Source organism: Alternaria metachromatica, assembly GCF_023757995.1.
Source record: "Alternaria metachromatica strain BMP 0045 chromosome Unknown scaffold_37, whole genome shotgun sequence".
Classification (NCBI taxonomy): Eukaryota; Fungi; Ascomycota; class Dothideomycetes; order Pleosporales; family Pleosporaceae; genus Alternaria; species Alternaria metachromatica.
This window is the reverse complement of record NW_026055528.1, coordinates 111,931-136,073: the sequence shown is the minus strand read 5'-3', so window position 1 is coordinate 136,073 and position 24,143 is coordinate 111,931. Positions and strand designations below refer to the sequence as shown.

General features: G+C 39.8%; 4 protein-coding genes across 4 annotated transcripts; 3 read left to right on the top strand and 1 right to left on the bottom strand.

The window, feature by feature from the left end:
- Positions 1 to 12,220: 12,220 nt before the first annotated feature.
- Positions 12,221 to 14,071, top strand: J4E83_009832 (uncharacterized protein; the record flags this gene model as incomplete). The annotated part of the gene is made up of 1 exon (XM_049336717.1): positions 12,221 to 14,071. The coding sequence occupies one exon, from the start codon at positions 12,221 to 12,223 to the stop codon at positions 14,069 to 14,071; it is 1,851 nt and encodes a 616-aa protein (XP_049184143.1).
- A 132-nt stretch (positions 14,072 to 14,203) lies between these two features.
- Positions 14,204 to 14,641, top strand: J4E83_009831 (uncharacterized protein; the record flags this gene model as incomplete). The annotated part of the gene is made up of 1 exon (XM_049336716.1): positions 14,204 to 14,641. One exon carries the CDS (start codon positions 14,204 to 14,206, stop codon positions 14,639 to 14,641), a length of 438 nt encoding a protein of 145 aa, XP_049184142.1.
- Positions 14,642 to 20,917: 6,276 nt separating this feature from the next.
- On the top strand, positions 20,918 to 21,235 carry J4E83_009830 (uncharacterized protein; the record flags this gene model as incomplete). Its single annotated transcript, XM_049336715.1, has 1 exon — positions 20,918 to 21,235. One exon carries the CDS (start codon positions 20,918 to 20,920, stop codon positions 21,233 to 21,235), a length of 318 nt encoding a protein of 105 aa, XP_049184141.1.
- A 377-nt stretch (positions 21,236 to 21,612) lies between these two features.
- MIC60 (MICOS complex subunit mic60) lies at positions 21,613 to 23,529 on the bottom strand (the record flags this gene model as incomplete). Its single annotated transcript, XM_049336714.1, has 1 exon — positions 21,613 to 23,529. The coding sequence occupies one exon, from the start codon at positions 23,527 to 23,529 to the stop codon at positions 21,613 to 21,615; it is 1,917 nt and encodes a 638-aa protein (XP_049184140.1).
- Between the last annotated feature and the right edge of the window lie 614 nt (positions 23,530 to 24,143).

The following is a 24,143-nucleotide window of genomic DNA, read 5'->3' as shown; positions in this document are numbered from 1 at the left end:
TTATATCTAGTTTCTAGATTCTAAAAGCCTTAGGAGTTGTTGTAGAAAGTCTAACTAGTGTTCTATTAGTAACTACTGTATTGCTGCTACTACTAAGGTTAATACTAGTTATTTAGCTAGAATTACTCTTAGCCTTAGAGTAGGTACACTCTTAGGTAGTTTGCGCGTTTATTAGCTTAACAGTCTACTTTACTACGTATATTAGAGTTGTTTATAAGTTTAGTTTTACAGTAGGTCTACTAGATCTTCTATAGTTCTATTTCTAGGCTAGCACAATTAATCTTTAGATTAAGTATCTTGTTAACTAAGTTATCTACTTCTATGTTAGTAGGTACTTTTTCTAGAGAAGACTAGAAGGCATAGAGCCTAAGCAGCTTATCTTAGAGTAGAACGTTAAGCTTAGGTAGCTAGAAAGCCTGCGTGTAGTTATCTTAGAGAGTTAGTACTAGTTACTAAGGTTACTAATAGGCTATTAGCTGCGCTAGGTTAAATTTAACTTCTAGAACAATCTCTTTAACTGCTTTAGAGAGGTTAAGTATATAAGCTTCTTCCTCTACCTCTAGATAGGTAGTAAGGTAGTTACTAATCTTAGTGTAGTTAAATGCCTTTAGGTTGTTAGTCTTTAAACTAAACTTATTAAGTATCTTTATAGTATGCCTAAAAGGTAGTCTCTTAACTAGGTAGAAACCTTAGCGATCTTTATTAATAGTTAATGCTTTAACATAGTGCTTGCTGCGAATCTAAAACTTCTATAGGTACTTCTTAATGTTTAGATTAGACCTTGCTTAGCACTAGAGAAGCTAGTGCTTAAAGTACTTAGCCTGAGCTTTCTATTAGTCTTTGTTATTAGTACGAAAGAGCTTTCTAAGAGCCTCTCTAAACTCCTTCTAGAATTTAGTAACTAGAGCGTTAGAATATTTGTTTAAAGCTTAGATAATTACTCTCTACTTAGGTTTGCAGTGCGCTAAAAGGCAATTAATCTTTATCTTGTCTATAAACTTATAGTACTTTAACATGTTCTTAAAACGCTTAAGAAACATAGTAACGTTAGTTCTATTAAACACTAGAACTGTCTCTAATAGGTATAGAGAAAGCTAGATAGAATAGACTAGAGGGTAATTACCTAGCTACTAGAGAGACTAAGCTATTATCTAAAGGAGCTTTGCTATATTGTTATTCTAGAGTTGTACTAGAGGTTATGCCTAAGGCTGCTAGCTAGTAGTGCCTAAGAACTCTAGAATGTCTAGCATCTTAATATTCTTCTAGAATAATGTAGGTATTGCTTTAGGTTTTATAGGCTTAGTTTAGAGAGGTAAAGATAGTTGTTTAGTAAACTAGGCTTTTAAAGGGGCTTTAGCAACTAACTTAGATTATTTATTAATCTTAGCCTTATTAGATTAACTCTTACTTATTTATATAAGGTAGTACATAAGTATTGTAAATAGTATAATAGCTAGTGTAAATGTTAAACGTATAAGTGCTATTAATTAGATTTAACTATTTGCTTACTAACAAAGTTAGGTGTCTTTTACTAGAAGAGCTATTGCTACCTTTTTTATATACTATAATAGCTTTCTACTACTATCTTATTATTTAGCCTCTTTCTTTCTAGCTATACTAGAATTAAGATCTACTGCGTTAGCTCTTCTAACCTTTCTTAGGTCTTATTATTTATTCTTAGTAGAATAATACAGCCGTGTACTTTCTATTATATTATTTTCTATCTATGCGGCTGTCTAAGAGGCAATTAGCCTAGTCTAAACCTCTTATCTAGCTCTTTGTGTTGCTTAGCGCAGCGCTACTATAGCTATATTATCTATTAGCCTAAGTAGTAGTTATTATTATCTAATTGTTTATATTATTAGAGGTCTCTTAGTACGCCTACTTCTTAAGTGTCTATACTATTAGGTTTCTATAGCTTGCAGTTTGCTTCTGCGTGTCTCTTAGGTATACTATTCTACGTATTATCTTATTCTCTATTTTATATACTTACCTATTGCTTATTCTATTATATTGCGTAATAATTGTGTCTCTTCTAAAGCCTAGTTAAACTATTATTCTAACAAGCCTTTAGTAGGTAAAATACGCACTTAAAAGTAGCGCGCAGCCTTTCTAAAGTAGAAGACTAAATAGGTTAAGTTTTAGTTAGTTGCTATATGTAGTAGAGAGATTAAGAGTATCTCTATTAGAATAGGTACTTAATGTAGTTAAGTGTATTGTGTATATATGTTGTTGTTGTTCTTATCTAAACGCTATTTAGACCTAGCTTTCTCTAGCGCACTAACTCTTAAGCCTAATAGCTATTCGGCCTATTATTATGTTACTAGTTTTACTACTACACTACTAATAATATTAGTCTATACTCTCTAAGAAGAATACCTCTAATAGCACTAAGCTATATATAGTCTACTCTTATAGCTATTCTTTTACTACTATCTTTCTTAAAGCTATCTATATAAAGTAAGAGCTCTACGTAGTATACTACTCTAAATACTAGTTATTCTCTAGCTTTACTAATAGAATATCTAGAAGATAGCTAAACTCTACTACTACAATAATAAGCTAATTAAGCTAACCTAGTTCTTTAGCAAGCATACGCTTACAATTCTTACTATATTTAAGATATACTTTAGTAAATTTATAGTTAAGAAGGTATATTAGACCTTCTAGTAGTAAAACCTTAGAATATACAAGAAATATAGCTAATAGATTCTATTCTATAGGCGCTAAATATTAGTAACGTCTAGGTAAAGGCGCTATAGAGCTAGATTAATGCGCGCAACACTTTAGAAAGTTACCTTAGTATATACTCTTATCTTTTCTAATCTTTAGACAGAACTTCTACTAATTATTCTTAGCTTCTACTATTAATATTAATAACTACCTAATACTATAAGTAAATAGAAAGGTAGTAAAAGTGTTAAAGGTAAAGTTAGCTTAGGCCTCTAAGAAGCGCTCTATAGAGCTAGATAGTAATAACGCTAATATAGAGAAAACACTAGTAAAGAAGAAAAGTTATTCTGTAAAGACCTATAAGACCTAGAAGTTAATAGAGGTTTAGACTAGTATACACGTTATGCTTACGCGCTGTTATATACTTTCTAGAAGGTCTAGTTACTATTATACGTACAACACTATAGTAGAAGATTAGGTAATAAGGTATATATATTTAAGGTTAGAATACTAAGTTATATAAAATAGTTAATAGATTACTCTTCTATAATATAATATACCTTAATTTCTATTAATTATAATCTTTCTTATATAATATTGCAAAATTTCTGCTCTTATATAGCTAACTTTATCTCTAGCCTTTTAATATAGGCTAGTTTTACATTACTACTAAAGGCTCTATACTATCTATACGCAATTTAGCTATTTTACACTTAGTAATTTTAATAGCATTAATTAGTTAGGTTAAAACTTTACCTCTTAAAAGCCCTTAATTTCTTAGTATATATAGAAAGTATAGAATAATTAGTATAATTACTAACTTTAGAAAAGAGTAAAGTTTCTTATAGAAAGAAACACGCGTTTTATAGAAAGAGCGTAAGTAACTAAAGTCTTATACTAAAAAGCTTAGAAATACCTACGCTAAAGGCGTAAAAAATTTTTAGCAACTACGTGCAAATATAAAACAACTATATTAGTAGTATTATAGCTATTACTACTCTAAAAGTTTAATTATTAGTTTTACTACTCTTTTAACTATATATTTTATAAATTATAGAGGTTTTCTAGTAATTATAGTAACACTGCAATTTTTTAAAGTAACTTTATATTATAAGTTAATTGCAAAAAACTATACGCCTACTTATAATAATAGAAAGAGAACATAATAGCTAGTTATACTACGTATTCTATAGTATAAGCTTATATTTAATAAGTATTTTATCTATAACTTACATTATTATTCTTACGTAAAGCACTAGCTATCTATATATCTTATTTTATTACACTACTTTAATACTTTAAAGTATAAAAATAATAGTGCATATAATTAACAAGGTTATTTCTTTAGATACTTATTATCTCTATTACTATTGCTAAAGTCTAGCTAGTTATAGATACTACGCTATTTTGTAGTAATATCTACGTCTCTAGTTATTAGTACTTTCTTATTTCTATTCTCTCTATATAAGAACATATCTATAAACTTATCTTCTAGTAAAGCGTGTGCCTCTGCTACTACTAATTTATTAATCTATTATTATTCTTTATAAGCTTTCTCTACAATCTTCTTCTAAGATAACTACTTCTAGGTCTCTACCTTTTTACTACGCTTAACTATTCTATAGTATTCTAGCTAAAAGCTATTAGAAGAATAATACGTCTTCTATATAATAACTATAGTCTTTTTATATATTAGCGTAATTATATTAGTTTCTCTAGAAGTTATATACGTTTTGCTTGCTCTAGTACTTTAAGTATATTACCTAGAAGTTAGAATCTTCTTTAGTAGAGCTCTTATAAATCTAAGGCTAATAGCTAATTAGAATATTTATTCTATTAATCTATAGTAGTAAAGCTAAGCTAAAGTTCTAGTTATATATAAGAGTTTTAATATTATTACTATAAATCTTCTATTCTCTTAAATATAGTACTATACTAGGCACTACTATAATACACTAACTACTTACTATAATAGCGCAGCGCTTAGAGCTGTTACAAAAGTGCCTTAAAAGTGTTTAGAGTTCTAGTATTACGCTCTAAGTACCTATAGTAATATACTTAGTATTACTAATATATTACTAGTTATTTAGCGCAAAACTTATTAGTAGTAGATCTACTCTAGCTCTCTAGTGTAACTAGTAGTAGAGAGCTGCAAAGAGCGTAATATACTAGTATAGTTCTATATAGAAAGTAAGTAGCTACTAAAGTAGGTCTACTCTTTATAGTAGTAGTATTAACCTTTTGTTATTATTAAGTTTAGGCATAATACTCTTGTAAATACTAGAATATTTATCTATTAACTTCTTACTACTAGCTTACTAAAATTATCTTAATAAATTTGTATAATATAAATATATATAGAGAGAATTAGTAGTTATAAGCTCTTCTAGTGTATAGTAGTGTATATTCTATCTAGCTAGGTGCCTTACGTAAATATTAGTATTATAATATAATTCTAGCGTTTTTATAGAGAGCTTTTATATATAAACGCGTAGGTTATAAAGTCTTATCTTATAAGGTAGCTATAGGCTATAAATTCTACTATAGCTCTATATATCTCTCTTACATTAGCACTAACATTAGTATTTTCTATATTTTAGACTATATCTATTAGCAGCGCTACTACTATATAAGGTAGTAGTTACTATTTTCTATAGGCTTATTGTCTACTAGCTATAGTTATAAGCGTAAGTAAATGTATAGTTAAAATAGAGAGAATATCTTATTTTGCACAAGAATTCTAAACGCGATATCTATTAATAGCACTAGAGTAGCTAAGACTAGCTAAAATCTAGTCTATAGCTAATAGTCTATAGCTACATTTTATATTAGAACGTTAGTACTAACTCTAAGAGCTGCTAAGAGCTTAGCCTAGCTAGGCATACCTAGTGCTTAATATTAATTAGCTAGTAATAATAAGAATTACTAAATAAAAGACTAGAAATAGTAGTACTATAATAAGAAGGTTAGAGTCTAGAGTTAATAGAAAGCAGGCTCTTAGGTCTATAGCTTCTACCTACGCTACTCTACTAACACTTGTAATATATTACACTAGTATTACTTTCTAAAAGCTCTAAGATACTAAGAATTGTAACTATAGTCTAATACTTTTATAATCTTATTTAGACTATTACTTATAGTGTTAGCGCTAACAGAAGTAATATTTTAGATAGTACTAACCTTAAGATTACTAAGAAGATAGCTAAATAAGATTAAGTTATTAAGAATATTAGAGCTAAACTTAGTAAAAACCTAGAAATAATAAGTAATTAATAGGCTGCGCTCTTTGCTAGTGTCTAGAAGAACGTAAAAGAAGTCTATACGCTGCGTACCTGCAAGAGCTATACCTTGTATATAACGCTCTTCTTACCTAGACTCTTTAGTTTTAATAAGTTTATAGTTAAATTACAAAACTAAAGGCTTTTATAAAGTAGTATTACCTACCTAAGTATTAAGATATTAGTAGGCTCTATAAGTATACTCTATAAGTTCTATGTCTTTAAATCTACTTTAGCTATAGAAAGAAACTCTATAGTCTCTTAGTAGATATAAAGGTTTTAGCGCATAATAGTAGTATTAATAAAGTAGATAATATACTCTATAAGAAGAGCTAACCTTTTAGGTAGTCTACTACCTCTACTATATAAGCTGCTACTATATACTACTACGTTTGCAAGCTTAGCTAGTCTAATACTATATATACCTAAAATATTAACAGCTCTTAGTTAGAAAATCTATATAACTTAAACTCTATCTAGCTATATATATAGTCTCTTAAACGCTAAAAGGTATATTAAAGCTCTATAATACTAAGGTAGTAATATTCTATATACTAACTACTCTAGATATATAAGAGTATACTATTATCTAGTTAGAAGGCTATTACTAAGAAAGCGCTTAAGTAGTTATACTAATATAACGCAAGCGCAGAGTATAAAGCTAGAATTAACTAAGGTTCTTTTAATAAATCTAGAGAAAGACTTTAGAGTAGATACTGCTAGTAACTTATAATAACGCTTACGTATGTAGTTATATTTTGTTATCTATTACGCCTAGATAAAGTACTATATATTTAAGTGTAATATATCTACTAGTAAGATTGCAAATTAGATTAGGTTAAACTTACGCTAAGCTTCTACAAAACTATATAAGCTAGAGGTAAGTTTCTATAAATACTAAGATTTCTACGTAATACTTATAGAAGTGTATAGGCGTTAAGCCTTTTATTTTATATTTTAATTAGAAGAGGCTATAGGTTAATATGCCTACTCTATTAGTAGAGTAGCTTACTACCTCTAGAATTAAAAGAGAATACCTATTTATGCTATTTACTACATCTAACTAACTAAAGCTTATAGATAGATAATAGAAGAAGCTAGTACTATTTACTAGAAACACTAAGCTTTTATACGCTAATACTCTACAGAGCTATATAACTTTTCTCTAAAACTTCTACTATAACCTATATAATATTAGTAAAGAGGTTTAGCTATATAGTAGCTACTTCTTTTAACAAGAGGCCGCATAGTAGTACATAATAAATAAGATATAGAATATTATTACACTTATTTAATAGAGAGGTTAGAGTAAAGAATTTAATATAGAAATAATTATTTAGTATATAATTAGCGTTTTTAACAAGCAGGTGTACAGCTAGGTAAACTACTTCTATCTCTTTTCTAATAAGAATAGCCTATATTACGCATATAAAAGAAGCTATAGGTATAAGCTCTAGTATAGTTATTAGATTATAGGTTCTATAATAAAATTCTTATAAATACTAATAAATTTCTCTTTAGGTCTAGTAATATTACGTTATACATAGATTAGCACTCTCTAGACCTATTACTATAAACTATATAGTTCTACTACGTCTTTCTATTTTATAACTCTAAAATTCTCTATATACTTTATATTATAACTAACGTATTATAAATATAAATATAACACTCTATATCTATTGTAATCTCTACTCTTCTTTATATAGCCTTTTACTTTTCTCTTTAATACGTTTTATTACTAGTAATAGCTTTCTAATTAAAGAAGAATAGAAAGCTACCTAAACTGCGCGCGTAAGAAGTTAGTAGAAAGTTCTAGAAGTAATAGAATAAGCCTGCTATTTCTAAGGTTACTACTAACAGAACCTAGAATATCTATAATATTCTAGATAATAAGCTAGCTTCTATAAACTCTAAGCTACTACATAAGATTTCTATTAATTCTACACTATATAGGCTGCGCAGAAATAATAGAGTCTAGCAGTAATAACCTTAGAGCCTCTATTACTCTCTATTACGCTTACTTTTACTATTTACACTTAATAGAGCTATTAATAGAGATAGAGGTAATAGTACTACACTAGATAAAGACTAGGTAGCACTAGTTAGTATATAATAGGCTTCTACCTTATTAACCTAGTAAACTTACGTAACTATAGTAAAAGCTCTAGAAATTAAAAGATATAAAAAGCAGAATAGTTAGCTACCTAAAGGTAGCTTTACTAGCTCTAAAGGCTGCTATAAGATATACCTACTAGCAATTATATTAGAGAAAAAGACCTAAGAACTCTAAGATAATAGAAGAAAAGCTTTAGTAATTCTAAGAACCTATAGCTTCTACAATATCTACTTATATTAACTAGGTCTTGCTTTTAGAGTAATAGTAATATCTACTCTTACTATTATAGCTATAAGATATTATAGTCTATAAGCTATACCTTATTATCTCTAATATTCTAGCTACTAACTCTTAGTACTATAGCGCCTTGCTATAGGTAATAACAGCTCTAATAGTACTAAAGATAAAGAGCTTCTTCTATATAGCTACCTCTATAAAGCATCTGTATTAGAGATATAGTATATAAAGAAGAGGTTTTTTGTAGTATACACTAACTAACACTTATTTTTTCTAGTCTTTCTAATATTAATTCTTATAGAATATAGAGAATAAATAAGCAGAGCTTAAAAAGGTAGGTAGCTAGGTAGAGTATATTAGTTCTAAAACCTTTAGAAAATATAAACTACTACTTCTCTAATTCTAGAAGATAATATTTAGGCGCTTTAATTTTAATACAGTAGGTTATATTATACAGCATTTCTAGAGCGCCTTCTTATTATTAATAGATATAGCTATTTAATTACTATAGATAATAGAAAATAAAACTTATTACTTTTAATAATAAAGAAAAGCGCACTGCTACCTATCTTTATAAGTCTATATTATTATAATAACGCGTCTATAGCTAATATATAATACTAGAACTAAATCTTAGTTATATATAGTAAGTATAAAAGAAGTATAAGTAAATGTAAAAGTAGTTGCGTAGTATATAAATATAGTCTATACTAGATATTTAAAGTTTATCTAATCTACTACTTTAACTACTTTTATAATGTCTAGGTTCTACTATTATAGCTTTATTTATTATAAGATTCTATTCTATAGTACTATATACTAACTAGTTATCTACTTCTCTACTTACTATAGAAATTCTACCTAGTTCTAAAGCACTGCTGCTTTATAGTAACTAGTAGGCTAGCTAAAATTTATAAGTTCTCTCTTACCTTTTTTCTAGTCTTTTATTTTAAAGCTTATTAATTCTAATTATATTCTTCTTCTCTGCGTTAAAGTCTATTATAACATCTCTACTCTTAGCTACAACCTCTAAATCTATAAGCTTTCTCTCTTACTTTCTTAGTAGCTACTTTAGATAGCGTAGAGTTAGCTTCTAATTTTTATTTTATATATTATATTCTACTACCTACTTACTACCTTTTATTTTAAAACCTTGTACTTTATAAGCTTTACTATCTCTTCTCTAGTCTCTTTCTTACTCTATACTAACTACTTTACCTTCTAGACTTAGCTTTATATCTAGTAGAAAGCTCTGCGCCTATAAGCATAATAATTATAATACTTTTTACTCTACTACTATTTTACGTGTCTCTTAAGTTATAGAAAGAAAAAGTTTATATAAAAAATAGCTATTTAGAGCAAATACCTTATTAAGACTAAGAATATTATTATAAATAGCTATTAGAACGCGCTTAATATCTCTTAGACAATCTTAGTCTTATACTAGTAACTTTAGAAAGAAGAATAATAGTTAAAATATATATATAGAGAATAAGTTTTATTCTATATTCTATATAGTAAATATTAATTAGACTATAAATATAGTAATAAGAATATTAAGCCTTAAACTCTTATCTCTACTAAGATTACGCCTCTAAAGAGCTAAAAGAAGCGTAATAAGCTATAGTAGTAGAGGCGTACACTAGAAGAGCCTAAGAGCTATATTTAGACAGCTACTCTACGTACTAAGTATAACGCTAGATAGACTAAGCTAAACTCTAGAAGCAAGAGCAAGAACGTATATTTCTAGACCTTTTAATTAAAATCTTGTTTCTTCTAAGTAACTCTTTATATCTACTAGGCTAAATATAATATAAAGAATAAAGTTATATAAGTAGAGCTCTATTCTCTTATTCTTTTTCTTCTACTACTACTTCTCTTCTATTCTATTCCTCTAGCACGCTTAGCTCTTCTTTTTCTTCTTTCTAATATCTACCTAGCTCTCTATTCTAAGCTCTTAGTTCTTCTAGTATCTATACTTAGATATCTATAACTTTATCTATACAAAATCTAATATTCTCTAACTAAATATATAAAGATTTAAAGTGCTACTATAGCTAATCTATAGTAGCTTTATATACAGCCTATTTCTTCTTAAAATCTAGTTTCTTCTAATTATTCTAGATAGAATGTATAAGAATATATAGCTCTTATAACCTTCTTATTTTCTACTCTATTACTATAATACCTTAGTAGATTTTACACTATAGTTACTATCTAGTATATATACTTTTCTTAGCCTACGCTAAATAGCTATTATAATTTTAGACACTCTACACCTATTTCTTAGTAGTTCTAATCTTTACTACTCTAAATATTAGTAGTATTACGCTTTAACACCTTAAAGGCTTTATAGTAGAGTTTACTCTCTTCTATATATATAAGGTTCTCTACACCTTCTTATAGTAGCTCTTAGAAATACTAAGAGAATAGTATTAATATCTATAGTCTATACTATGCTAGATAAAAGTATACGCGTAGTAACTATACTACAAAAACTAGAGTAGTTATATACCTAGTATAGCGTAAGCTTGTAAACCTTCTCTTATATCTTCTAAAGTTATAATAGCCTTTTAACGTTTACTTCTAAAGCGTTATTTTTATAGTTAAGTTAAAACTATAGCTATTAGTATACTTAGAGAGTATAATAGCTATAGTATAATAGAAGTTATATAGTTAACGTACAAAGAGAACAAAAACTAATATATTAAGTGTTATTTAAGGCTTAATGCTTAGTATTTCTAAAGTCTATAGTATAATTTCTAGTAGATCTACTAACTTTTATTTTATTTATAGCTCTAAGAAATTCTATATATAATAATATACGTTGCGTAAGTATCTATACTTAATAAGAGAAAGCTAAAGAGTGCCTGCTTTCTCTAAACGTATAAAAAGAAAAGCCTGTTAATACTTACTTTTCTTTATATACTATTACTATAACTCTGCCTCTATATATAGTACTTCTAAACCTACCTTAGTGCTATATATTATAAAAAGAGGTATACGTTTATAAACTTTATTTTTAATAGGCTTTTTAACTCTAGTACCTATATAGAGATACTAACCTAAGGTTAAGTTAGCTTCTAGATTTTAGCCGCGCAGGTTTGTGTTTATAACTTTACCTCTTAGCGCCTAATTCTGCACAGGAATCAGCCGCCAAGTCTGTAGTCGACGCGCGATGCATGCACAGTCAGACGTTCCAAAGGCTTGTACGCATCAGGGCCGGAATGCTGTAATCAGGGCGAGTCGTGTGGCTTTGTCGCATGCCAAGCTAGATGTCACGGCTAGGCTTTACCCACAAGGCACGCCTTACCCGTCGATACTAATCAATTGCTGTTTCTGCGAACTCAGGTCCGGATGCGCATCTGGGAAATGCGTTAATCGTGTAGGCAACCGTTCGATAGCAAGATCGCTTGCGGGTATCCTTGTGCGCTTTACATCCATAATGTCGTGGTACCTGGCTCCCACGTAACGTCGTAGTTCGGCTTACGGAAGCAAAGCTAAATATAGCTTTCACCGCCTAGTCCTGATCAGATAGGGGATAAGAAGGAGCAAGCCAATAGATAAAGCAGAGGGACTCTACATAAGCGCATAATTGATGGGAAAGCGATGCCATCAAACTCAAATGTTGAAGTTGACAATATACATAGAAGGAGTGAAGTGCAAGGTCGACAGCGGGGAAGGCTTGACCTCGGGAAGTGCGGGGCGCTAAGACCGCCTTGGCTTCACCCGACTGGCCGCCTCTATCGCCAGAACTTCATCACTATCTCCCTATCCCACCTTTGATAAGCTCATCGACGCGCATAACAACTCGCGGTCCTCGAAATGTCGAGATGCGTGATCGACTATCCTTTCGAGTTACGAGTGCGTGCTCAGAACGCTTCTATACTCTTCCAAGGCCAGTCGAAACAGCATGTCGCGCACGATCCGCATAGCCGCTGCACAGGTTGGTGCAGTCCATCGCACTGACATCCGTGGAAACACAATAGACCGACTCGTCCGTCTTCTCCATCAAGCCGCTGAACAAAGCGCACAACTTGTACTATTCCCAGAATGTACTTTCACTACCTTCTTTCCTCGTCATCTCATCACCAATGAAGCGGAACTAGAGTCGTTCTTCGAACATGGCGATGTAACTACAGCAGAAAATACGAGACCTATCTTCGAACGAGCCAAGCAGTTGGAGGTCGACATCTGCATCGGATTCGCAGAGGCCACAGATGACGGTGACCACTACAACTCCTGCGTCTATTATCACGCCAAGTCCGGATCTATTCTGTCAAAGTATCGAAAGGTGCATTTACCCGGAGACGTTGACCCTTTCCCGGAGCCCGATGCCGTCAACCAACTTGAGAAGCGATACTTTAAGCCGGGTAATTTGGGTTTTGACGCCTTCCGAGTACCCGGCCTGGTGGAGACCACACCTGAACACGGCGAGCCCATCCTCGGCATGATGATATGCAACGATCGACGGTGGGCAGAAGTTTGGAGGTGCTTGGGTCTTCAAGGCGTCGAAGTCGTTCTCGTGGGCTTCAACACGCCAGGTTTTGCCCCACAGATGTGGGGTGCATCCGCCGACGTGAGTCCAGCTGAAGCACGTGCGGAGGCCATCTTCCATCACAAGCTAGTCATGCAGGCCCACTCATACACCAATGCGTGCTACTCTGTCAGCGCGGCGAGATGCGGGTTGGATGATGGAAAGTACGATCTGGTAGGAGGCTCGACTATCATTGGACCAGATGGCAAGATTATGGCTGAGAGTAAGACGGAGGAGGATGAGATCATCGTCGCCGATTGCGACCTTGATAGATGCCTACCAGGCAAGACGCGGACGTTTGACTTTGCGAGACATCGACGAACGGAGCATTATGACATCTTGACTTCGCAAACGGGAGTTGTCGAACCGCCGCGACTAGCACAATCGGAAAAATCGCATCATGGAACCAAGGCTACCGCGAGCGATAGTAAACGTAAGCCGCTGGCTTCCGTCACAGGCACCAGATCTCCAAAGCACATTCGCATCCTCCTCTGCAACCCCAACGCTACTAAAAGAATGACAGACGCCTGTCTAGAAACACTCAAACCAACACTCCCACCCGACGTCACCGTGTACGGCTTTACAGCCCCTAAACCAGCGCCATCAGCTATCGAATCAAGCTTCGACAACATCATGTCCGCAGCTGCCGCCGCCCGAGCTATCATACCCGTTGCAAATCAGTATGACGCATTCCTCATAGCTTGCTACAGCGACCACGGACTCAGAAAGGTCCTTCGTGAAGAACTCTCGCAGCCGGTAGTTGGTATTATGGAGGCCTCACTGTTCGCTGCACGAACGCTGGGTGGTCGGTTCGGCATCATCGCAACGACGCGACGATCGCAGCATACGCTGGAGGACTCTGTGAAACACTACGGTCTGGAGTCTTTCTGCGCTGGTGTGAGGAGTTGCGATCTCGGGGTTTTAGAACTTGAATCGAAGCCCGAAGAGGAAGTGCTTGGTACCATGTGCGACGTAGGCAAGAGGCTGGTTGCTGATGGTGCTGATGTTTTGACCCTTGGGTGTGCTGGCATGACAAACATGAAAGCTGCTGTTGAAGATGCGGTTGGAGGTCATGTGCAGGTAGTTGATGGTGTACTGGCCGGTGTACACCATCTGGTTGGTCTTTGCAGACTTGGGATGCAAACGGCTAAGAGGGGTATGTACGCGAGCGCGGAGATAGATAGAGCGAAGAGGCCAAGCTTGGTATTGGATGCGTTTGGTACATGAAAGCATGCATGGAAACATCACGACGGTCGGTGTAGCATGAGCATCACGTATATATGCTGGCTCAAGTCCAGCGCAACCTCGTAGTTATGCCAAAATCATCTCTCACGTATTCAAACATCGTGGAACATCGACATGGCTGGAGAACAACCATCCGAACAGTCTACGGTCAAGCCTGTGGCATCAGAGACTGAGAATATAGAACGCTTTGCCGAACACGTCAACGAGCGGAAGAGAAAGCGTAATCTATGGGGTCAATACGTGGACGAGCAGTCACGCAGGAAGTGTGATGGAGAGAAACCTGTTCATACACCAGATCTTTCTGTGTCTACCAAGTCGAAGGGAACACAGACTGATGATACGCCTTATGTCAAAGAGCCGGACGTTGATGGAAGCACAAAAATGGACGAAAGCACGAAAGTTGATGGCTCCACTGGAAGTGATGACAAGGACGTGAAAGAGGAGAGCGTGAAGCTGTCCAGCGAGGGTGGAGACGAAGATGGGTTCGTCAAGACGCCTTGCGTTGGTGGAGTACCCGAGGAGCAGGATAATATGGACTTGTACGAGCCGTAATGCGACAACGACGAAATTGGTGATCGTCTATCGTCAATAGCTGATTGCAAGGCGTTTACAGTTTCTGTCATGGTCTACATAGCCGTTTGTACCCGCCCGTTACTCTCATAAATTGGCAGTCTACGAACGACCACTCGTCTCAACTCGTATATGAAAACCGCTCCTCTTCACTGTCACCCCACCCGCTCACTATCTCAGTTACACTTCCATCCCCTTCCACACCCCTCTTAAGAAGATATCATTCTAATTCTCTACCGTAATGTCTGAACCACCTCCCGAAAAGGCTGCTGAACCTTTTAAGCCTCTCAAGAAACGCTGGCCTTATTCGGACTTTGTAACGAAAGGCTCTCGGGATAGCTCCGTTAAGAAAGAGATGCCTCCAATAGATAAGATAAGTAAAGTCCTAAACAATAGTCCAACAATAAGGGTTGCGAAACCATATATCCCGGATAAAGAAAAGAAAGAAGAAGGCAACAAAGCAGAAGAAAAAGAGGAAAAAGAGGAAAAGAGTAGAGATGAGAAAGGTAGTGGCGTAAAGGACAGGGTTAGGCAGTTCAATAGTATGCAATAATGTCATAACGGTAGTTGAAGTACGCAATACATTTAACTAGTCAAAACATTTACGCCTTCAATCATGTAGCGGCTCAAGACCAGAATAAACAGCAGTTCATGTCTATATAACGACTGTGCCACGATACATAACATTCATTAATCATGTTTCGCGATAAACTATGCGTTATCGAATCACAGTGTCACTCGCAAACCCTTAGTCTTCTAACTACAGCACCTACCTATCTTCTTAAAGGCGCATTATATATCTCTTCCCAGTTCATCGTCCGCGACTAACTATTTAACCAGGCTCATACACTTAAGACACACGCTTATCTAGTAAGCCTTAGAAACTCTAAGAATATGCCAAGCTCCTTACCTGTTTCAAATGCGAAAGTAAAGATAGAACCGCGCAAAGCAGGTCGGGCGCTACCTAAGAAACGGGAGAACAACAGAAAAGATCATATAAAAAGCAGAAACAGTAAGAGTAACGTTAAAAAGGAAGAAGAGAAAGAGGATAATAGAAATAAGGATAAGAGCAACTATCACTTAGAGACTTAGGTGCAGTTTTTAAAGAGATCGGGGACGTAATTGCGCAAGAGCGCAGCTGTATCTCATAATAGAAGTATAGTGCCACATAGAATAGGAAAGATAAAGGTGCTACAGTGCGTGTCTAGGCAAACATATTTTCCTTTCCGACACTCTTGCAGGATAGTTTAGGACAGATCCCGTTTTGCGATATTCTACATAACCGCTTCTTCTTTGCTATAGTACAAGCTAGATAATCGTTACTAGATGCTATAAAATCCCGTGTTTCCTCTCAGCTAGTCGCCACCACACTTCGCAAGACTACTAGATCATCGCCCTTTAACAACCATTTCGTTATACAAGGCTAGCAAAAGGTCTACAAAACCAAAAGAGAACCCTAAGCCAGTTTAGCTGCCGCAGCTAGCGGAGTGTTCGGGGAAGAAGCCACGAAAACAAACAACACTACCACGCAAGATCCCTCCACAGCACAAGAACTATACCTGCCTACTAGAATTAGCGGCTTATACATCTCGCCCACTATACAAGCCCTCCCCAACTGCATAGAGATCGCGACACGCCTACCTAGAGCTACCGAGTATCGCATCCAATAGTCGTCCAAAGAGGAATTAGCTCGTAATAACACAGTCACTATACTAACCGTTAAGAACGTAACTCACAAAACTATTAACAAGCATAGCAGAACCGGCGCATATGTTCCTAGCATATTCGTCGCAAATAAAGAGGTAGAGCAATTACTGCTAGTTATTTAGACGACAGAGAAAGGAACAGCGTGTCTAACAAACTGCACTACTTTTTAGTATAGTACAGAATACAACGTATAGTAAGCTATATATATAGAAGCTATTAGAGGCCTATACTATAACTATACGTAGTAATAGTAAAGAAGTTATACTATAGCTAGTATAGTATATAAGCTAGATTTATTAAATTTAGGTCTATAAGGCCTAAAGTAGCTTATATAGATAGTTTTTTAGTATTATTATAAGTATAAGTACTATTAAAAACGTTAGAAGTAAGTATAAAGTAGTAGTATAGAGGTAGCTAGTTAAGGTAGCTATATATATAAATATTTACTCTTTTCTACTAAGCTAAACCTAATTAGACTAAGATAGACTTAATTAGATAGTATAATATATATAGAGGCCTTAGTAACTATAGTATAGCTACTAACGTACTATATATATAGCTATACGTATAATAAATAAAACTAGGCTATATATACCTCTAAGAGCTTTTAAAAGTACTATACTATAGTTTATTAGATACGCTAGAAAGAAAAGAATATAATTATACTTATTATACCTATAGATTAAGAGAGTAATTAGAAGAGTAATAGAACTAAGGTTAATAGATATGTAATAGTTAAGAACTAATAATTAGTTAGTAACTGCTGTTGTATTCTTGCAGTAGGGGATGTTGTAGTTAGGTTTACTACGCACTTACTATCTGCTATCTCTTATGGAAGTCGCTTATAAACATGTTCTCAGACCTTCCTCTCTTCCAAACACAGGTTTAGTTGTTGTTTTCTAGATCAATCTCTCAAATAGTTTGCGGACGTGAGATCATTCTCGCAGTTGTTCTTCAGGAAGCCCGTCGTTTGGCTTGGTGCAAACCTACCTGGGCAGTGACCACTAACCACTTGTCAGAACAACGCCCCTTCCACCTTTCCTAGTCAGCAAAGCCCGCTTCCAACCCTGGAAATCCCACCTCCCAAACAGACCATCCATCACTTCTCACCAACTTATCCACTTATCGACTCATCCACTCATCCCACCATGCCCAGACCGCGCATAGTCGACCTAGAAAATCGAATCGCCGAACTCACCGCCCAGCTAAGAATTGTCACAAAAGAACTATACTTCCCCATCCACATCCGCGGCGTGTACGTCTCCCCCACCAGAGATACACTCAACGGCACCATCTCTATGACGGTTGAGCGGCTAGCACGATCGGAAAACGGAGAGCTGCAGCCCTATACCCCTCCCTACCCGATACAGTTGTCGAACTCGGCGTATGCAGGACACAGACCAGAAGACATGGTGGACATGCAAGGAAGGGTGGGTGTGCGGCTGCCTGGTGTGTTTGTTGCGCCGGAAGAGGTGGAGACGCCGATTGTGATAACTTGGACACCATTCGCGGCGGGGATGAAAAAGACGGTGGTGAGGGTTGGGGATCAGACGGATGAGGATCGTGTGAGGTGATATGGGTAGGGAAGGGAGTTTGGGGAAGAGGTTTGATACCCTGTGGGGTACCTGCGCAGATGTGGGCCTCGGGAGAAGGATGAGCTGAGCGAGTAGTAGCAGGCGCCGAACATTGATACTAGAAGCTGCCTACTCCAGCCGTTCGAAGCGAGAAGAAGTGCCATTGTTATCTTACTCCACTGTTCAAGCGAAGCGCTGATTTAGTGTTCACTGCGCACTTACCATTCCCCATTTCCACGGAAGTCGCTCGTCAACATCCTCAAACCCACCTTCCTTGCAAAGACATCACCTTCCAGCAGCTGCGTCCTCGCCGATGCGCACGTCTCATGCACCCCAACATCAAGCCATCACACCACACAAGCCCCATCAATCAACGTACCGCAGACCCACTTACTCCCATTACTTCCATCTATCTATACAACGAAACGCGCTCTTCTCACCCATCTCAACCCACTCAGATCTCTTACCATCACCACTACCACCCCTCTCCATCCACCTCATCACCCAACCACATCATGCCTCCGCCTCCGTCATACAGATCTCAACTACAAAAAATGATCCACGATCACACTGAGTCACTCCGAGACAGCAACCCCCGGCTCTACGCCGCAACGAAAGAAGTCGATGATCTCAAAACGTCGCTCCGGGACAGCGACGCCCGACTCTACGCCGCAACGAGAGAAGTCGATGATCTCAAAACGTCGCTCCGGGACAGCGACGCCCGGCTCTACGGCGCAACAACAGAAATGCATGCGATAACCCCGTTCCGCGGTATCTACGTCTCGCTCGACCCCAGTGCCTTCTCAGGCCAAGTCCAAGTACAAATCAAGCTGCCGGGGGAAACGCAGTACAAGATCCAGTGGTCGACCTAGGGCGACGACCTTGGGATTATGTCGCGCCGTGGAGACAAGAACATGCATGGGAGACATGGGATACGGTTGCCGGGGCTGTTTGTGGATCGAGAGGAGGTGGATAGGTCGGTGCTGATTTGCCATACCACTTTGCAGGGGATTAGGACGTGGATGAGCTTTGAGGCGAGGGGTGAGCAGGTGACTGGGTAGGGTGGTGGTGTGGATGTGTGTGCAGATGGGGAGATGGGTGAGACGAGTGGATGGTAGCGGGTGATGATTGAATCCATGCGCAGGTCTTGTGCTTTCCAAAAGTGCATGCTGTCAGATCACGATCCGGATGTCATCTGCCATGACGCAGATACTATAACTATCAATCGTCAGTACAACAAAAACCCGTTCTTCATCCTTAAGTACCTCAATCCCCGATTAAATTCCGTAGCATCACCACAAATATTACCAAAGACCCAAAATACTCTTTGCCCCCTTCTTCTTACTAGTCCACTCTACCATGACAACAGTACCAGCACTCAAGGCCGCCCTCAACAACGTCAACGCGCAGCTCACAGTGCGGGACGCCCAACTCGCCAACCTCAACACGCAGATTACCGACCTCAAAACGCGACTCAACAACCAAAGCTCGCATCTCATCCAAGCGGCACAAGAGTTATACGTGCCCATGATTCTCCCTGGCATGTATGTCTCGCTCAACCCTGGACATTTCTCTGGTGAAACCCAGATAGTGCAGCATGTGCCCGAAGAGCAGAGGATACCTGCGCACTATGAAGAACTATGGTCGTCGGCCTGGCCGCGAGATAACCTTTCCGATGTGCAGTATAATATGTATGGGTGGCACGGAACACGTGTACCAGGTCTTTTTATCGATAATGTAGCAGTTGATCGGTGGGTGATCATTAAGCATACGTTCGGGGGCAAGACGACGTGGGTGACTTTTGACGAAGGTGGTCAAGGGGCTATTTCGTATGTGTAGACGAACTTATTAGTTTGCAGTGCTTCTAAGTATGGTCTGGGCATGTGAAAGCAGTTTCGTGATTAGATCGCTCGAGATGTGATTACCAAATGACATGGCTATCCTAAAAACCTTTGTACAAGCATTTAAAACTCACAAACCACGAACCCAATAATCACCAGCATCAACCATCACACAACTACATGTCCGCTTGTGACATCAAGCATAGCAAGCACGCATCTGATCCAGCGCAAATTAATCCACCATCAACAATGAGAATAAAAAGACGCACTTGGTCATTGATACGCCTACATCCATCGACCCATCCCCCCTTCCCACACAGCCCATCATTCTAATCATGCCAGCAAGAACCATGACCAGACTGGAAATGATAGCCGACACCCAGAACAGAATGCTCGAGGGAATAACCAAAGAACGCGACTATGCGATTACAGAGCGAGACGCCGCAATAAAAGAACGAGACGACGCAAAACAGGACCTCTACATCCCCACCGCGACCCGTGGCCTATACATCACCGCCTCCCCACCCTCCCCCAACCCCCTCACAGAAGTACTACACGACCTACCAAATGACGAACTAGAACTCGTTTGGTCCTCTACTTGGAGATCAATTCATCCAGAAGTGCATCAGAGGAGCGAAGAAGAAGTGACAGTCAACATGCATGGCAGGCTTGGCACACGAGTACCAGATGTATTCGTTGCGCACGAAGAGGTGGAGAGGCTGATGCGGATATGGTACTCTACCGAAGATGGAATGGCGGTGGTGAAGATGCACAATCTGAATATGGAGCGGGACGGTATTGGGGAGGTGTACAGGAGGTGGAGTGGCATGCGAGGGGGGGTTTGTGAGTGAGCTGGGGAGAAGGATGAGGAGCGATGGATGTTGGGTTGTGGAGATTAGGTGGGATATTCGTCGATGATAGATATGATTGCCGGTATCGCACATCCTATCAGCCCGCCTCCGTTTGTCAAGCACCCCCCTCCCTTAAATCCACAAACCACAAACCCACCTCTCCCCCTTCATAAAGCACAGCCCGTCCACCTCAGAAACATGTGAACTACGCATTCCCACATCCACATTCCACCTCTCCACCCTCATCTCATACCTCAACGTACCACATCCCACCCAACCCAAACCATGGATCCCAACGACAAATGGCTTAATGGTCAACGTTACCGGTGGTGGGGAAAAGGAAAGCGCGACGCAGACAAGAACAATGATGCCAACAGTACGAAGAAGGACAGTAACCACAGTAACCAGAGGAAAGAGGATGAACGAAACGACAACGAGGAAGCACAGAAACAGGAACGCGGTGTTGATGAGGAGAAGAAAGCAGAAGAAGAGATAGACAAGGACGCAAGGAAGAAGGCTGATAAGAAGGCTGGTAAGAAGGAAGAAGGCGAACGATTGGCGAGGATCTTTGAAGACGAGTTGGGATTGAGGAAGAGACGATGAGAGGACGATGTCATGTGAGTAGATGAGCAAGAAAGGTCACAAGGATACCATGTAGTCCTGGCATAAGACCGAACACACCGGAGACATCGAAGCTCGACTAGCAAACACCAGAGTCTGAGGATTGCTATCTCTCTCATTTGATGAGGATTACATTTGCGTATGTGGTGGTTATGTATTTCGGGAGTTATGAGTGGCTCGTCTCGCTCTGCGTCATCGCAGTACCATGGATAGGATGGAAGGGAACCCTAGCAGACACAATCGGACAAGACCATGCAAGACGAACAGAACACGTTTCTATAGACTAATACTCGTACAAAGCCAACCGTAGTGCCAGGAACAATAAAAAGGAGGAGTACAAGGTATGTCCACAGTCGCGTCTAGTCAATGAGCAAGCTATTCAACCTCGCCTCCGTAGCAATAACATCCAACGCCTGCTTAACCTCCAGCACCCTCCTACACTCGCCCAACCAATCCTTACTCAACACCTTAGCCCACCCTTGTAGTCCATTCATTTCTCTAGCCGCAGCATCGAGATCACCCTCCTCGAGCAGAACCTCCGTCCGTGCAAGCACAGCCTCAACATCACCACCAACAGCCAACCCGGACTTCTTGAACAGCACCTTCGACATGGCTAGGGAAGCGAGATGGGACGCCACACCCGCGTCTTCAGGCAACAGAGCCGCTTTCCTGACTTCAGACGCGACGCGGCGGAAGCGGTCGATTAGGAGGGCCGAGCTGGGGATACCGCGTTGGTAGGCGGCGGGGTTGATGCTCGCGATAGCGGCGCTGACGACGGGATCATCGGCAGCGATTTCCTTGAGCGCCGCGAGCTCGGTGACAAAGGGCTTGGGGATGGCTTGTGTCTCAAGAGCCGACTTGACGGCCTCGACGGCGACGACGAGGTGCTGCGTCTTGAGGTTAGCGTCGACGACGCTATTCCACTCGGCAGTCAGCTTCTCGAGCTCGTGCACGGACGAGGAGAGCTCGTTGAGCTTGCCGAGACGGCCGTCGCGTTCGGCTTCGACGCGCTCCCGGACGTTGGCTGTGAAGGACTTTTGCATGTTGATGCTCTGTTCCAGGAGTTGGTTCTTGAGCTTCTGGTCGTAGACTTTTTGGGCGGCCTGGAGTTCGGACTGGAGGCGCTCCTTGTAGGATTGTGACAGACGCTCGCGCTCGTTCTCGAATTCCTCCTTGAACTGGGCTTCTTGCGCCTGCATCTGGTGGTCGAGGCGCTGGACGAGCTCCTTGGCGGCCTCGTCGAATTCGGCGTGGGCGGCCTTGACCTTGTCTTCGGTCTGCTTCTGGAGGCTCTCCTTCATCAGGTTGATGTCGGAGACGACCTTGGCGAGCTCGCTCTTGGCCTTGTCCAGCGCAGAGTTGTACCTGCCGTCGTGGGCGTTGTCGGCGTTGATGACGGTGATGATGTCGTTGACGATCTTGACGACATCCTGGACGACAGGCTCGGTGGCGGAGGGTACGCTGAGGTGGTCGAGCTGGGAGATGGGCGTGGCGGTCTCCTTGACCTCCTTAACTTCCTTGACAGGGGCCTTCTTCTCCGCGGGTGCGGGTGCGCTTGATGAGACCTTCGGCTGTTGTCCGCCCGACTCGGTCTTGTCCTGGGGCTTGTTGGCATCGACGGCGCTCAGATGGGGGCCCTTAGAGGCGAGGTCGCTCTTGTTCTCCTGGGCTGGGCGCGCAGTCAAGCCGCTCCGTCCGGGGATGGTGACCTTGTTCTCGCCCGAGATCTGGGGGTGCAGTCGCGGTTCGCCAGCGCGGCCGGGGAATCGCCGCCTGAACTCGCGCTCCTCGAAGTAGGCGACGGCATCCTCGCCGTAGGGGATGTATTCGGTGAAGAAGTCGTGGAAGTTGTCCGACACGAGCGAGTACCAGACACCGCCGGCGTACCCGAGGCCAGAGAGGACTGACAGCCAGAGCAGCAGCTTGCGGAATATGCGTCTCTTCTTCTTGGGCTTGGGCTGGATGGGGTCGGGGGCGATGCTGGCAGACCCGGGGCCGGTGGGGGGTGTCGTCTTGGGCGATATGGCGGGAGCATCACGCGACGCGCCTGCAGTCACGGAGCTGTCGGGCGCCGGCGGTGCCTTGGGAATGTCCGAGGTGGGAATGGTGCCCTTGGGGTCCGAGGGCGAGGTGGTGGGCGCGGGATTGGGGACGGCCGTCTCGCCCAGGTTCTTGCTATCGGCGTAGCAGCGCTGGACTGGGAGCCATTGCGGGCGGGCGGCGCGGGCCAATGGGCGGGCAGCTGGACGGGCCCGTAGGATGGAGGCGCGCAGCATAATGGGCTGCCTCCGAATGGCTTTAGGGTGATGGGGGAGGTAATTCGGCGTTGTTGATGGGCTGGATGTCTGCCAACATGAAGATTTGGAGCTCGACCAACACACGTCAGGGTGCACGGACTCTCGGCAGTCCCAGGTTATCGCCCGCCGCACCCACACGCTCCCACGACAACTCACCACCACTCCAAATTTGATGACAGCCAACAACATGCTGTGCCAAATCCACTCACACTCACAATCTTGCTCAATGACTAACCGCAGCTTCACTTCGGCTTCCCTTGCCGCGCGAGCCCACGGTTACTGATCCAAACTTGCAGCCACCCACTCACAGCGCCTGTTGTTATTCTGGTCGAGAGCAATGTACGGTTGACTGCTAACGGAGTTTTCATACGGATTCCTTTATATACTGTCGATTGTTTCTCTCTCTCTCATTTCAACCATCTCTCTCTCACAACACTTCTCACATCAAAATTCTATCCAAAGCAGACCCCAACTGAAACCAGTCAAGTCAGCCCAGCCTGCGCCATCTTGCAACGTCAGCACATTACGGCCACCATCACAAGCTACACCAGGCAGCCGCATTTCCAAACTCTCCATCACCCGCGCACTCTCAC